We start from the raw sequence: 17,299 nt of genomic DNA on the forward strand, positions 1-17,299 counted from the left end.
GCTTTCTCTGAGAAACCTGAATTTTTTTTTAACCTTTCAACTTTTTGTCTTCTAATACCTCTTAATTTTTTAGAGAATTCCCCCCTTTGTACCCATAACTTTTTAGTGTTTTAAAGACCTTTTTGGTAAGATTACTGTTATTTACCTTGATCTAAATAAGACAACAATTTCATAGTTCTTTTCTCTTGATCCTTTGAGCAGTAACTATTGCCATATACAAAAGTAAAACTCATTGTTTCACATAATGTCCTGTTGTGTCTACTACAGAATTGCGGAATGGTTGGGGTTGGAGGGGACCACTGGAGGCTCTTAGTCCAGCCCCTCTGCTAAAGCAGGTTAACCCTGAGCATGTTGCATGGAATTGTGTGCAAGTGGGTTTTGAATAGCTCCAGAGTTGGAGACCACAGCCTTTCCAGGTAGCCTGTTCCAGTGTTCTGTCACCCTCCAAGATTTTTGTCCTCATATTCTTATGGAACTTCACATTTTTCAGTTTGTGCAGGTTGCCTCTTACCCTGTTGCTGAGCACTATTGAGAGGAGTGTGGCCCCATTCTCTTGATACCTGTCCATAAGACATATGTACACATTGATGAGCTCCCCTCTGTCTTCTCCAGGCCAAAGAGGAGAAGAAATAGGTTTCTTCTTATTTCACATAAGAAATGCTCCAGTTCTCTAATCATCTTTGTATCTCTTTCTTCATAGAAGGATGCAATCCTTCTATCTCCATAGAAGGATTGTTCAAGCCTGATTTCCCCTTGGTGAATCCATATTTGCTATTTCTGTCACCCTAGGAAACCTTCTTTTCCTCTGCATGCATATATATGATATCCAGGATGAGTTCCATCATCTTTCCAGGGATGAAGGTGAGGTTGCTTGGCCTGTGGTTTCCTGGATCTTCTTTCTCGTCCTTTTTAAGACTGGCATGGTACTGGCTTTTCTTCAGTCCTCAGGAACCTTTTCTGTTCTCCATGACCTTTCAAAGACGATGGAGACTGCTAAGTCCTCAGCACTTGTGGATGAATCCCTCCAGGGCTCATGAATCTGTGGGTGTCAGGTTTGCCTAACCCTGTCTTCAACCAAGGGAAAGCCTCCCCTGGGCCCCAAGGGATTCTTGAGGGCCAGCCTTAGCAGTGAGTAAGAAGCAAAGGTGTTCAGTAACTCTGGTTTCTTGGTACCTTTTGTCACTAAGGCACCTACTTCATTGGGCCCACATTTTCCTAAGTCTTCCTTTTTCTACTGATATCCTTGAAGAAGCCCCTCTTGTCCTTGATATCCCTTGCCAGATTTAATTCCAACTGGACTTTTGCTTTCCTTGACACATACCTGCCATACTCTGACAGTACTCCTATATTCTTCCCCAGTGGCCTGACTCTTTTTCCACATTCTGCGAACTTCCTTATTCTGTTTGAGTTTTGCCAGAAGTGCCTTGCTCATCCATTCAGGTCTCCATCCCTCTTTGCTTAATGTCGTATTCCCAGGGATGTTGTGAGCTTAAGCATAGAGGAAGTGCTACTTGAGTATTAACCATCTCTTTAGGACCTGCCCTGCCTTCTACAGACCTAACCTATGACATTCCTCTAGGTAGGCCCTTGAAGATGCCAGAGTTATTTTTCCTGAAGTCTAAGGGCTATAATCCTGCTTACTTCCATGCTGCTTCTGTGCAGAGTCCTGAACTCCACCATCTCATGGACCCTGCAGTCAAGGCTGCCTTCAACCATCGCTTCCCCAGCCAGTCCTCTTTTGTTTCTTATTACAAGGTCCAACAACACATCTCTTCTTGTGGGCTTCCCCACCACCTGTGTCAAAGTTATCAGTGCTCTGCAGGAACCTACTGGGCTCCTATGTGCCAAGCTCTGATGTCTTTCCAGCAGTTGTCGGGGTGGTTATGAGGACTGTGGGCCTAGTATGGTGACAGGTACTTCCTGCTGTCTATGGAAGGCCTCATCTACTTCCTCATACTAATCAGGTGGCCTGTAGTAAACACCCGTAACATTAACACCCATTTTAGCCTATCCCCTAATTCTTACCCACAAGCTATTGGCTCCTCCTTCATCCACCCCTAGGCAAAGCTTGATACATTTTTGGTTGCTGTTTTACCTAGAGACCTCCACCACCTTGCCTTTCTGGGCTCCTTCCTAAAAGGTATGCAGCCATCCATGGTAGTATTCTAGCTATGCAAGCTATCCCACCATATCTCTGTAATTGCAGTGAGATCATGGCCCAACAGCTGCACGCTAATTCTAACCTTTACTGTTTCTACAGGTTTGCCTGGTAAAGATATCAAATTTAATTATGTAGAATTCCCAGGAGTCCTTTTAAGTCCAGTATAAGAACCTCAGAAAACTCCTATGTATGAAATACCAATGGGAAGAATTCATTGGCTTTTCTACAGGTTTTTGTAACTTCAGTGCTATAAAACCAGTAATGAAAGTATATGAGTGTGCAAATATGAGCAGACTATTTTAAGAACAAAAAATAGCATCTCTTACTCAGAACTCTTGCTTAATTGTAGGTGTGGATGTTTTAGGTTATTACAAAGGACAAAATCATCAGCTTTTAAAATTGTTTTTAAATACTGAAGCAGTTCAATTGCTTTTCCCACTCTTGCAGTGTTCAGTTACAAAGATCATTTGTTTGAAATTTTGCTTGAAAAAGGTCAATCTGAAAAAGTGTTTTAGTAGATTTTTAACCTGAGTGATTACTGTCTGCCATAACAATAAGTAGTTAAAAGTAGTAATAGCATCAGCTAGATCTGTAGTACAAATAGGTAACTTGTGGTTTTTGTCTCTTTTTCTCTTTCTTTTCTTTGTTTTTGGGATTTTTTTCTCCCCAATTTTTAAGCCTATGGAAAAGTATTCCTAGTGAGGAAAGTAAGTGGCCATGATGCTGGAAAACTGTATGCCATGAAAGTACTGAAGAAAGCAACAATAGTTCAAAAAGCCAAAACAACTGAGCACACAAGGACGGAACGACAAGTCTTGGAGCACATTAGGCAATCACCATTTTTGGTCACATTACATTATGCCTTCCAGACAGATACAAAGCTTCATCTCATTTTAGGTGAGTACTCTTCATGATTCAAGTTGTTACAAAAAAAACCAAAAAAGGAACCCTTTTATCTCTATTTTGTAAGAGTTTTTTTATGTGGTTTAAAGTACAGTGTGTTTGGAGATTGCATGAGAAAGCATAGGAAGTAAAATACTTCAACAGTGTCTGTCTGTGGTTTTTCTGTTTGAGCCTCAGTGTGCTGCTCTGACTTGGAGGGGATATTGGTTATCTGTTACTTACATGCAGCAAAAAATGTGTGTGAATATTCATCAGTGACCTGGAAGCAGTTGCTTTGTTAAACATCTTGTTATGAGATAATTTGATCTTTTTTGAGTATTGTGATACCTGCATGTTTCAGTTTTGGGGTGTTAAGAGACAATCCAAAGTCACACATTTCTGTGCTGAAAGTAGAGCTTGTTCAGGTTTGGTACTACTCTAATTTTAGAAAAGTTGCTACCTTTCAGATTAGCAGCAAATTTAGTGCTTGGTGTATGAGGTGTATTTGTAAGAAAATTACCTACAATTTTTAAGGCCTTCTTACTTCGAATATTTTAAAAGAATTGTAAAATGAATAATTAATTAAAGGCTTGGTTTCATAATACGCTTCTGTAGTGAAATGTTTGAGGAAGTAAATTGTCCTTTAATTGAACTGCAGGTTTTGTATTCCTGTATTTGCAACTTCTATTTTTTAACCTTTAACAGTTTGATTTACATCAAATTAGCAAAATTTTATTAATGCTAAATGAATCTACACCTCTAGCTGTCAATTCTTAGAAGGGTACTCTATGCACATACCTTAGTTTCATATAGTGAAATAATAAATACGTAGAACTGAAATGGAGTATTCACTAGACTCCATTTGAAAATGAAAGTTGAAAATTTTAATATAGTTTCTTGCAAATTCCTCTGACTAGGACATTAAAGAAATACATAAGATTGTCACAAATAAAAAGATATATATTGATAGCTTTGTGATTCCTTGATAGTAATAGAACTATTCCTTAAGTCCAGATTTTTTTGCTAAATGCACCTTAGATTCCATGAGAAATATTAAAAAAATAAAAAGAGGGGAAACCAAAACAAAGAAATCCCCTCAAACCTGATATAGATGTGTCTGTTCCCTAAAATTAAATATATAGTAGGGGAGAAGTGTAGGTGATAAGCATAATTAGAAGACCATAAAAACCTCTTGTATGAAAGAAAATTAAAAGCTTGATATTCTATTCTCATCCAAGTCAAAAAGAAGCAAACCCAGTAGTTCTGCAGAGTGCTGTGTAGCAGGTAGTGCAGAAAGGGGCATGTGTCCACCATAATGCAATGTTGAGGTGATGTTTGAAGCAAGGAATTCGTAGCTAAGATACAGCCTTTTGTTTTGGTTTTTTCTTTTTCATAAGTTCTACATCCATTGTCAGCATATCTCTTGGGGCCAGAAAGGTCCTTTTTTCCTTCATTTTCAGCAGAAAATAGGAATAATTAGTTTAAAATTTTTTTAATTACTTTCTTTAACAGTGAAAATTTTTTCTCCGTAACATGGTGTAAAGCTACTTTATAAATCAACTTGGCTTCACACCCTCCCTGGGGGGAAAAAACATTACGAATTTTTCATGTCTTATTATGTAAGTCAGTATAAATCACTTTAAATTAGCTTTGGAATTTAAGTGTTGCAGAGGCTTCTGGATTTTGGGGGAAACCCAGTATTTGTCTTTTACTTAGCTGAATTTGGTATGTGAGCTATCTGCCATTTTAGTTTTTAGAGGTTATAGATTTGGAGCCTCAGTGCAATATTTAGTACAGTTCTTCATGCTATCAGATTACATAGCTATATGAATTTAGACTGAATCAAGTACAGACATGCAGCTGCATTTCTGCCAGATTTCCAGAAAACAGTTGGGAGCTGATTCCAGTTTTATGTTGGCTTTAAACTATATGGAATGAGCAAAGTGATGTATCCATGTGAGTACCATCAGTTCTATACAGAGCTTGTCCCACAAGGTTAACCATACTTTAAAAAATAGCTAAATAACCTGAACTGTCAGGTGGAGTTAATACTGAAATAACCAGGATTTTTTTTCCCCATTGTGTCAGTGATGCATTTGATCTTGCACCAAGAATTTGAAGGCTGGTTGTTTCATTGGGCTGTGGTTAGTGTTAAAACCTGGATAGAATTAAGCTGCTTTGTGCCACTCCTGTGGCAACTTTGGTTTGCATCTGTCACAGTCCTTAGAACATTTCAATGGCAATTCAGTGTTTACCTTGCACTAAGTTAGCAGTTCTGGCTAGAAATATTTAAAAAATTTGTTTGTTACCTTTTTCTACGTGGTGAAGTTGTTTTAGAAGAAGGAAACAACTGTAAAATGGGGGTTATTTATACTTCATTGAATCTTTTTCATTTGCTTACTGGTCTAGATAAATAAACCTTATGTTGTTTGATTCCACTAATACTCCTTTTCAAAGAGACAACTGGAGAACTGAAAAGTGGAGAGAGATCAGAATGTGTGTAATTTTTTATCTATGCTTTCTCCTTCAAACTATTAACCTTAAATAGGATCAGACCCCATTTATGGGTTTGTGTTTTATACTAACAAATCTATAGAAACAGTATTCAGGAAAATACCAAGTAGGATTTTGTGGGGCATGTTCCCTGCTCTGTGTATGTAGACCTCAAATACAATAATGGGGGCTGTGAGGTTGCAAATCAGTGACTGTAAAGTACACTGCTATCATAAACAGCTCTACATCTAAAATATGTTTCTGTTACTGTGGAGCTCTGTCAATTTTTCCCCCCTCTGCCTTACTTGTGTCATAGCCTGCAAAGAATGAAAGTGTGGTTTCCATGAGTGAGTGCATGTGGAAATAATCTACAGTAAATTTGGCCATCGAGGTTTCCCTTGTGAAGGGAAAATTTTGTACTTGTCCACAGTTGATTATTTCCCTGTTTTCTGAATTGCTTTTCTTTGTGTCAATCTGCCTTGTTGCTCATCAGAGTATTTCATAAGAGTCTACAAAGGTTCTGTTTGTAAATATTATTTGTACTTTTCATATTCCTAAATGCATAAAAGACTGACTTTATGAAAGGACCCATCTTTGTAATTTAGGAATAGTTGAGGCTTACTTTATGATTTTGCTGCTTATTCAAAAGTGGGTCTCGTTCTTCCTTCAGTCCTTTAAGAAAGAAATTGACTATTGCATGATGAAATTCTAGTTAATTACAATTAAGGAAAAGCATCTGATAATAGAATGTGTTACTAAATAGCTTACAAAATACCAAATAATATTTCATTAAGAAAATAAAATTGTCAGAAAGTGAAATTGAGATTCTGCATTCTGTTTTTTAGACTATATAAATGGAGGAGAATTATTTACTCATCTTTCACACAGAGAGAGATTCTCAGAAAATGAGGTGCAAATTTACATCGGAGAAATCGTTTTGGCACTTGAGCATCTCCACAAGGTAAAATAACTTTCTTCCGGTGCTGATTTTGAGAACTTACAGCTGTATTCTTCTTGTATCATATAAAATTAGTAAGGAGAAGTATTGTTTTAGATTTTTTAAAATTGAAAGTAACTTTATCTAGCAGTGGGGCACCAGTTGTGTGTTTGTAAATAATCCCCAATGAAGTATCCCTCCTTGTGCACCAATTTTTGTCCACGGGGTGAAGAGTAGTGTTATTGACAGATTATTTGTTCATTTTTTAGTAATCCTTGTGAAATGGCGTATGTCACTAAAACTAACTTGTAATGAACAAGTTTTGAGTTGTATTATTCAGTTATGCTTGCAACTGAGTAGTAGAGTGCTAGCAGAACTGTAGACATGAAAAGTGTTACACTTGTAAGAAGTAATAAGTAGGTTTGTAAACTATTACAAAGCATGCATGTATATATGGTCTATCTAGGCTGTATAACAGAAACATCAATTTTCATTCTTAATGGAAGCAGAACTGAGTTTTGCACTCAACAGCAAGTATTTGGTCACTTTTAGATTCAAGGGATATACAGTATGTCCTTTAAATTTTAAGACATTAATGTGCAGTGTAATTTCAAGGTTTTTTAAATGCAATTTTAAAGTTACTTCTTCAAAGGCTTTTTAAAATTGTCTTTTTTGAGGTACAACTTCCATGTGTAAGATTACCTTAATAATGTGAATTTTGGCAACTTTATATTTAAAAGCATTCAGCAACTTCATCTTGATGTGGTTACACTATTTGGAAATACTTTTTCTTATATTCTGTTTGCAGCTGGGGATTATATATCGGGATATAAAACTTGAGAATATTCTCCTCGATTCGGATGGCCATGTGGTGCTGACGGACTTTGGTCTAAGTAAAGAGTTTCTTACTGATGAGGTGAGTATTTGCCTCTCCAGTAAGTGTGGACAGAATTAAGCAAGATCACACAGTCTCATTGAAACCCTAAGCACATTTGAGAAGGGTGGGAAACCTACATTCCAGACTCCTACATCATAGAACAAAATCTAGTTGTCTGTGTTACTAGGTCTTGAGCTCTCAGTTTGTTGTTTTTAGACCTACCAGTGTTGTCATACATCTTTGTTCTAGTTTTCCCTGAAAAGCTTTCATACTTGATTCTGCTGCCCTTGACGTGAAAAGGGAAAGACCTGCATAAGTCTGAAAAGTCACTTACGTTTTCATTTTCAGATGCTTTTTCAAAAAAAGCTTGACTGTGCTAATTCTTTGCAATGACTAGGCAACTGGTATGCTATGACTCTTCTTTATTCTAATAATAATTAATGTATTATTATCTTGTCTTTTACTCATGTCTTTGTGTCACTTTTAATAAGCTTAATTGCAAGCTTTTAGGATAAAAGCTTATCTCTTACTAAGTAAGTACATACTACCTAACAGTGATCTGACTGTTGATGTTAGCTGTTAGTTATTTGTAAGGTACAGTTCTATCTCCAAATAGGCTTTTTAGATTTCAGAGAGTCAAAACTAAGCAGGATTTTACTTCTGAGAACTTTAAAATGGGTGTTTTTTGGCTTTTAGATTAGCTATCACAGGTATTGAAATCTGGGACTGCAGATCTAAAAAGTCTTTGTTAGAAGCAGCAGAAGGATTTTCTAAAAATAGATAGCTGGTAGTTTCCTCTAGAATATTTGCATTTCAAATGAAATCTGGTAGGATTTAGGAGGGATCGTTTTCAAAGATGTTAAATTTTACTTTCTGAAGCAGGGAAGTAGTAGAGATAATGTCAGTATATTCCCTCAAAGTTACAGCATGAAACCAAGAGGAGGTTCAACTCTTACGAGAAGGGATTAGCAACAGATTGCCACACCAGTGCCAGAGACTAAGTACAGAGAGGTGCAGTTTTCATCAGGAAAGAATGATAGTGAAAGGTGTGACTAGGGAGAGTGGGACCTGTTAGAGCTGTGAGAACAACTGTGCTAGGCACAAGAGACAAAAGTCAGGTACTGGTATTACTGCACTGAGGGGTGAGAAAAGGAGCAGTACCCCAGCCTCTGAGCCAAAGTTGAATGAAGACTGAATCTCACTGTGTTCAGAATCATGTTATAATGAATCAGAACCTAAAGTCTCAAACCAGTTTTTAAAGAAAAAGCACGTCTCATCTGTGCTCACCTTTGGTACATCATTTGTGAGTAGTGCAAGGGAAGGGGAGAACTTGGATAGGCATCAGAGATATGTTTGCTTTATCCATACTCTGAAATGGATTCCTTTTTCTCCAGTCATTAAATAAAGTCATCTTACTCCTTGGCCATTTAATGTTGGTTCTGACTCTAATCCATTCTGTTTTTAGTATATACCTTAGAAATGTGTTCATTTTACTATATTTTTTTCTTTTATTTTCTTCCACATTTTATATTTGTCTTCCCTGAAAAAAATCTCAACAGTTCTCGTGTTTCTTTTATCAAAAGTAATTCCAATTGTGTTGTTTGCTTTTGAATTCTAAGAAATTGTCTGCATTTGAGTAGTTTTTGTGTGTGCTATTGTAATTTAACTACTGAACTTAAACATGATTAAAATGACCCGTTTACACAGAGAAATTGACGTTCGTATTTTCTGTAGATAATTGAACTACTACCAGAGCACTTGAAATTCATTGCAATAGATACTTATGCTTCTGAACTAATGTACTTTACAACAGGTAGAATTTGTCTATATAGCTGTTTTCGTGCTCACTAGGGTAGCACTTTTAAATAAAATTACCCAATTGTGTAAGTCAGATAAAGGTGTAGCATTTGCAATTTAATCAGGGAGAGAAAGGAAAGTACACTGCTCCTTCTTCACGTGTCTTTCCTGGTCCACCTGCTTCTTGCAAGAATTTTACTATTAGAAATACATAATTAAGCAAGTGGAATTTATTCTAGTAACCCCCTCTTTGGGTTGATTATCTGAGACAAATTAAGGTTATTAAAAATGTATAAAAATCATAGTAGAGAGATATATACTATATTTAGAGTTCTTATTAGAGAGAAATACTTCACCATGTATTTATGAACTGTGGGATAGGGTTTTTTTGCTAGAAAAAATAATGATTCAATGTTTTCATTATCTCTGCTATAATCTGATAACTGGTAAAGGTTTCTGTGTACCTGGGCACTTAATGAATTAAACAGGACTACAATAATTACAGCAGACTGTTCTACAGTGGAGAGGTTGGAAGCTGCTTTTCCTTAAGCTTTGTTTGAGTGAAAGGAAGCAAATGCCTGTTACTTGTAGGAAAACAGAAACCTACTGATTTCTACCCTGCAGCTACTGAAGCATGTGTGAAGAGTGCATTATCAAATACTCTCACATTTATTATGTGAAAACAGCATGCAAGAATTAAACATCCAAGTTAAGGCAGTGCGGCTTTAAGAACTTTAAAGTATTTTATGATACTGCTTTGCTGAAATCTGAAATTTGTCTTTTACAACTGAATCAACAGGGATGTTGCCTTTGTTTTTCTTTAAAATGAAGCAATGTGTTTTTATTTACATGCAAAAAGAAGAAATATCCTGATTAGAATTAAGTAGATCAATAAAAAGAAATTTTCACATAGAGTAGGTCAATCACAAGGTGTTTAAGTATGAAATTACTTTGATGCAAACTTCATGTAAAAGCTCGTGAAGACCTACAATTTTACTAGCCTGACCATAGAATGGGATTAAGTAAGAGATTAAGAGATTGAAAGAGATTTAGCATTGCTTTTTATGGCATTTATATTCTTAACTCAATGATGAATTTAAGGGTAGTGTTTCTGATTTTTAAACTGAATTGTAAACAAAATTTGGGTTAAAAAAGACTATTTTATCCTTATATTTTCGTGCATCCCAGTCTAGTGTTGGTCTAACTGAATTTCAAAGTATATTTGCATGTGACAGTAATGTAAGTTATTGGGGACATAGAGAATTGGTAGAACTCAAAACTTCTGCAGCACTGTTTTGTTTGCACTAGTGAAATCACTTCTGTGGGTTTTTTTTTTTGTTTTGTTGTCAAGTCTTGTAATGCATTTATCTTTTAAAACCCTAGAACTCCTAAGTTGTTGTTCTGGGGGCTTTTTTTTCCATCATATTTTTTGTGTGTTACCTTTATCTTGTGGACTTGTAGCTTAGACATGTTTTTGTTTTTTTATCTCATTAATAGCTCTACTTCTCTGCTGGAATTGTTTTGATTTGGTTAATGTCAGTTTAACCTAGTCATCAGATCTAGTCTTATTTTTGATTTGTATTGCTAAAGTGCTATTTCATTTTTAAAAGTCTGTCTTTGCCCTCACATTGCCATTAGTTCTGTAACTACACAAAAAATCTTATTTTAGTATACATGGAGATCTTGTATGTCTTAAGCAAAATATATGAACACTTGCGTTGAATTACTGTAAAAATGGTCTACTTGACCATGCATAATAATTATTTTTCTTCTTAATTAAATCCAGTAAAGTACACTTTCTTCCACAGTGTAGTGAAGTGCTCCATTCTTCCGCATTGGTACATGTGTTTTGCGTTAGCTTAAGTTTTTTTCTGAAGCTTTTGTGTTTGCTTAATGAAGTTTAAAAAATTAGATAGCAAATACTGAATGTTGTCAGTCTTCAAACAGTGTGTCTGTGAGAATCCCAAGTACCTTAGTAATAAGTAACATAAAAGTGGATATTCAGTATGAAAGATGACTGAATTGAAACCTAAGACAGTTGGGTGGATGTCTGTGTACTTCTATCTGATGTGTAGAATGAATAACTCATATACGTTGTTGTTTATTCATTTGAAAATCTCTTGAGAGTTGCAAGTTTAATTATCACTCAAATGCTTTTAATGTTGAATTGTTTATTTTCACTTATTTGATGATAGAGTGAACATTCTGTTCAGGAAAGAAAAATAGTGTGCATTTTTATAACATTTTAAAGGACATTTCATTGGAAGGAAAGTGATTAAATGAAGGCTAATTCACTATGGGTTTTGGTAGATGAACTTGGAAGAGATTTGTACACATTAAGTGCACATTAAAGGTAGTCCAGAACAGAGAGAAGTGACTACTACTTGACTCATAGTCCCAGTGCTTTACGAATTGTCACCTAACATGAGTGACCTAATAGATTACCTCTGCATTTAACCTTAAAAGACTATTTATAATTGTCTAATTAAAGTGATAATGTCTTGTCATTGCAATTAAACAGTGCATCCTCCAACACTGAGGATTCTCTAGCAAAAATGAGTAAAATTATTCATACTTCAGATGACTTGCTACATATGCTTGTGTTTTAGTTAAAGGATTGCTCAGTGATGTAAACACAACACAATTATAAGAAGTATATTTACATTTCTTCAAAGAGAAAAAAGTAAGAGTAAACTGAACAGTGAAATTAGTCCACAGAAGTTAACATCAGTTATAGATCTGTCTGGATAATTAGTTTTGGAAAAAGAAATGAAGCAATGTCAAAAACTTTTTGCTTTGTTTGGTGTGCTTCAGTTGGCTCAGTTTTAACTGTTCCAAAATTGAATATTAAAAACATACCAAACACTCTAGAGGCACATTACTGAGCTGGACTAATTTAATTGCAAAACCAGGTCATCAGTGATCAGTTGATGGTTTGAGCCTTTGCCCAAGAGATTTCCTTTTTCAGTGCTTATCACAAAGAAGATTGTGCTTTTCCAGCATGGACCAGTAATGCAGAAGACCAGAACATAACAGTTTCTCTCCAGATTTTGATGTCAAAAATTAAAAATTGAAGTACTGTTAAGAATTTTTGCAAGACAGATCATGATTTCTTACAGTGACCGCTTTAAGGATACTGATTTCCTATTGTAATACACCATTTAAAAATAATCCTGTTTTGAGGAGAAATACCAATCTCTGTATTAAGTATTCTTTTGTCCAGTCTTCTATTGGATATTAGGTTGCTAGTCAACTCAGAAAAATTCTGATTCTGTTTTCCACAGGAAAACAAGTACAGTAATTTCACGGTTATAAGCCGCACCTGATTGAAAGGCGCATGTCCGGGTGTCGGCAACATTTCCTTCTTTGTACATATCTAAGCCACACCGGATTGTAAGCCGCACTTTCATTCGCAGCAAAGTAACCAATTTGTAACAATCACACGATCGTGGGTTTTAATGGCAGGTGCTCAGTTCGTGAGCTCCGCTTCCCTCGCGGGTCCAGCAGTAGAGGGAGCCCCCGCCTCCCCCCCACCCCATGGGACCGGTGGGGACCGATCCCCCGACTCCCCCTGCCGTGCAACAGAGTAACCAATTTGTAGCAATCGTGGGTTTTACTGGCAGATGCTCAGTTCACGAGCTTGCCTCCGCACCACGGCTCCACTTCCGAGTTGGGAAATTTCCAATATATGTTCATATGTTGGCTGCTCTAGCGTGTAAACCGCACTTCCGGGTTGGGACCAGAATTTTAGTCAAAATGGTGTGCCTTATAATTGTGAAGTTACTGTAACTTTCTGAGGGCATCTGCTCCCATTGTCATTAATCCATTTTTCTCATAGTTTTTTTTTAAAAAATAACTGTGAATACCTTACTTCCATGAAACTTGGGCAACCAGGTGGAAAACTTAAGTGACCAGAGATTCACAGCCACATGTAAATTAATTTAAAACCAGATGGAATGCATTTGAGCAAAATTGTCCACTCCTTTACCTTTTACATCAGGTTCTCTCTGAAACTTTAAGTATTTGACATGTTCTATATTATTTTCTTCATTTGAAAAAGCCCCAAAAAACAACAAAACAAAACTGTTCAAGGCTTCTAGTGGCAGCTAGCAGAATTGTTCCCAGAATTAGTACTCTTCCATACCTTATAATTTTGCTTATTTTTGAAGGAAAATGAGTTTTTCAGGTTTTGCATTGTATACTGTTCTTTCATAGTACTATTGCCTCTCTTTTCAAAAAGACAATGCTTTAGAAAACAAACCTTCCAAAAATTTGAATTTTCCTAAGAACCTAGTACAAAATGTTCATCCAAGTTGACAGTGGTACATACTTGCATTCCTCCTACACAATAATACTTTGTTTCTGGATTTTTTCGTCTGCAGAATTGAGACTTTTATTTTCTTTACTCTTATTTATTTGCTTTAAAATCCATTATCAGGAACTGGTTTAAATAATTCCTTGTAGAATTGAAATTGCATTGCACCATGAGAACAAACATAACTGTTGTAAAAGTCTGTAAAAAGGGTTTTTGAATCTCCACATTAGATGGGGGTGTGGCCTTCCACTGGCTTTTGTTCTCACAGAGGTAGAGATCACAGCTCTCTTGGTTAACGCAGTTCAAGGTTTAGCTGCCCTTGCTGTCCTCTTTAATTGCCTGTTCTGATGACATCTGCTGGCAGGCAAATCACATTCTTGCTTGAAAAATTCAGTAGCATTGTTCCATGTATGTTTTGGAAGCAGAAGTCATTAGTCTAGCTGTGGCAAGAGGCATGGTAACCAATATGGTATTTTGACTTAACTGTCTTCAAGTTGGAACAGCCACCAGGACAGGATGTTCAATTAATTTTACATGACCCTATGCTTTTTTAAAAATTCTTCATATTATGACATTAGAAACTAATGGACCTTTCATCTGCCCTATTGCAACCATTCTTGCTCTAATCTAAACTTTTATTTTTATATTACAGTCTTTATTATGATTTTGTAATATTCAGCAGAGCAGTCTAATTAGTGTACCACTGAATTTTTTTTGGCCTTTGTTCTTCCTCCTCTGTCTCCTGCAAAGGTCATAGTTTTGGTTGTGAATAGAAGTTTACAGCTACAGAAGCAACAGTCTTCAGCTTAGAGACTTTTTGGTTGAAGTTATGCTTTCTGATATGGACAGCTTAATTACTCAGTAGTAAGTTTGGATAGTACCACCAATACGTTTCCCAGAATAATTGAAAATTTTAGAAAGAAGTGAATAAAAAGAAGAAACCAGTCCATTTGGATCTGACTGTTAGGCATTTGAGGAGACTAAGAAATTGATTTTATGTTGCTGTTGAAAGGGCAGACAAAAAAAAAGATTTGATTTGATAACCTGTGAAACACTTCAGGTGGGCCTATACACCCAATGAAGTTTTAATTCTGAATACCATCACATTATATATACTCTCTAACATTTGCTGTCTGAATTTGCTTATTTGTTTAAACAATGCCTTTTGACCCTGTCCTACCATCTCTTCTATTAGCAAGGCATTCCCATTAGAAAATACCTACACTATTAAAGAACATTTAGGGAACAGTAGTTTTGGTTTTATTTATTTACAAGTTACAAAATCTATTTAAGGAATAAAGTTTCTTGGTTTGAAAGAATATGATAGTAGTACAGTCTCAGAATGTGTCATATCTAGTGTTTCAGGTAGTAGTCTAGCTCAGTTAAGAGCAAAGTATTTGTACGGTATGTAGTTGGAAAACAGAAATAATTCCGTTGTGTTTCAGAGATGACCTTTCAAGAAGTTGGAGAAGTGGGTCCTAATTTTGAATGGTGCAAAGAATGGGTTCAGTGAATTCTCTGCCTAAATAATGTTTCCATAAAGACTTGTGAATTAAATAAACCTTTCATGATTCAAGTGTCTGTTGGAGCAGTGGTAGCATATGCTGTTTGGATGAAGTTCATCAAATTCAAGAAGTACTTCGAAGGCTGTACATTTAAATGTTAAATAATACATCTTCAAATGGCAAAATAGCTGTCTTAAGACACTTGAATGCTTTCTGCACCTGCATTTACACTTTGGAATTAAAATCACAATTGCTCAAGCTCTGAAGCATTTTCCCAAACCGGTATGTGTTTGGCAGGGAAATGTTCCCCATAGTCTTGTGCACATGTGCAGAACAGTGTACTGGGAATATGCCTCAATATTTGAAGCCAGATAGTCTAAGTGCACTTTTAAATTATGCAGATCTCTATTTCTATAGGCAAATTTATTTGATTTTGTTGAGGCCCTGATCTAATGAAGGAAAAGGAGTTATAATACTATGTAACAGTTCCTTGGGATCTGGTCCTCTGCTCTCAGAAGAATTGCAGCACCTTCACCTCCAAGGTGCTTCATTAACTTTGTTAAAAGATATGTTGTTGCATAAACATTCAGGAATGATGCTGAACTTGGTAGAGAAATCATAACCATCTGTTTTGTGATGGAAGACTAAAATTATCTCCAGATTATCTGTAAACATTGGAGAACTGATTTGCTGTTTTAAAACAAATATAATGACGCCTGTTTAAAGACAAGGTCAATATTGTAGTGAGTTGTTAGTTGTGGGTTAGCCACAGTTCTGTTTCTGTCCATTAGTGTCTAATTGCTTGCTATTCTGCAACTCAAAGGAGTGAGCCACAATGTTTTTAAGGCAGGCATGCCGAGAGAGGGAAGAGAATGAGCATTCTAAGGTAGATCAAACAATTCTTAAGCTCAAGTGTTTGCAAGATGTGTGTGTTCAGTGAGCATTCACCTGTAGGTAATCCAAGTTCAGTTGTTTCTTAACATCCTTTTTTGTCTTACATTTCATAAGATGGAAGTATTAATAATGTGGCTTTTGGAATTTGTTTTTATGGTATACGGTTGAATGAAATGTAAATTTGGAGGGGGTGCAAAATAAGACTTAGCTGTGATTTCAAAATGAATGTTGAAATGCAGGTTACCAGTGGCATTTTGTGACAATCACATAGTGGAATGGATTGCTGGAAGACATCTTGCCCGATGTTTTGCACTAATACGGTCACCTAAAGCTGGTTGCCCACAAGTTTGAATATCTCCAAGGAGGGATACTCCATGACCTTCATGGCTAGCCTGTACCAGTGCTCAGTTACCCCCACAGTAAAAAAATGTGTTTCCTCCTCTGGTCCTGTCACTGGGCACCACTGAAAAGAGCCTTACTCCCTCTCTTCTGCATGCTTCCTTCAGGCATTTTTGTACATCAGTGAGATTTCCCTGAACTTTCAGGTTCATCTCTTCAGGTGAAATAGTCCCAGCTTTATCAACCTTTCCTCATAGGTTCCATTAATCATATGTATGGTTCTTTGCTGGACTATCTCCACTATATCGATGTCTCTCAGGTACCCAGGAGACCAGAAAATGACTGAAAATAAAACTGTTGTTGGAGATAACATTATTTGAAAATTATTTTAAACCCACATGTAGTGAATAAAACAGAAGCTATCAGTAACTTCTTGTAAGAGGATGTGTACCAGTGACAAATTTACCTAAGTGTTCCTAATGAAACTTCATACTCTAAAACCTGGGTTTTTTAAGTAACAGCTAGATGTAATTGATAAAGCTTGTAACTTAATAAACCACAACATAAACAAAGGTTTCTAACAAAGAAGTGTCTGGATTTTATGACTTCAGCTGCTTTGAAGTCAGGACATTCTACACTATTTTATGAAGACAAGTCTCTGTCAGTCTAGAGTTGAAGTCGGAGTGCTTTGCTTTCAGGCAGTTGTCTTGCTATCTCACTTTGGCTGCATTATCTTTACTCTTTGGAGAGGTAGCAAGTGAAGAGGAGTTTCTTTCTGCATTTTCCACTCCCCTTCCTTTTCCTTTTTACCCTTCTCCCTCCCTCCCTCCCAGCTGTAGGACAAAAGAACAGAGAGATTGAATAGCTTTAGATTCTCTGATGGAGGGCTAGGAATTTCTGACCTTTTTTTTTGTGCGTTCTATCACACTATATTTTTTTAAGATAAAAGGTACTGGAAAAGACTATCAAAGAGAAACAATAGTTGTGTCAAAAGAAAGTGGAATCATGAAAAGTTCATTATTATATGGTTTTGTCTCAGAAGTTAACATTTAAACAAAATGAGGCCTTATAACTCTTCTGAACTCAGAATTTTACCCAA

General features: G+C 36.3%; 1 protein-coding gene across 2 annotated transcripts in view; it reads left to right on the forward strand.

The window, feature by feature from the left end:
- RPS6KA5 (ribosomal protein S6 kinase A5) overlaps nt 1-17,299 on the forward strand; it is a 79,059-nt gene that overhangs the window by 21,291 nt on the left and 40,469 nt on the right. Inside the window, exons 3-5 of one of the 2 annotated variants that reach the window (XM_033062084.2) lie at nt 2,840-3,058; nt 6,382-6,497; nt 7,282-7,389. In XM_033062084.2, the coding sequence (XP_032917975.1) occupies nt 2,840-3,058; nt 6,382-6,497; nt 7,282-7,389 (443 nt within the window). Of the gene's footprint in view, nt 1-2,839; nt 3,059-6,381; nt 6,498-7,281; nt 7,390-17,299 lie in introns of those variants that run through there. The other variant, XM_033062085.1, reaches the window with a different exon arrangement.

The sequence above is a fragment of the Catharus ustulatus genome, chromosome 6 (assembly GCF_009819885.2).
Source record: "Catharus ustulatus isolate bCatUst1 chromosome 6, bCatUst1.pri.v2, whole genome shotgun sequence".
Lineage (NCBI taxonomy): Eukaryota > Metazoa > Chordata > Aves > Passeriformes > Turdidae > Catharus > Catharus ustulatus.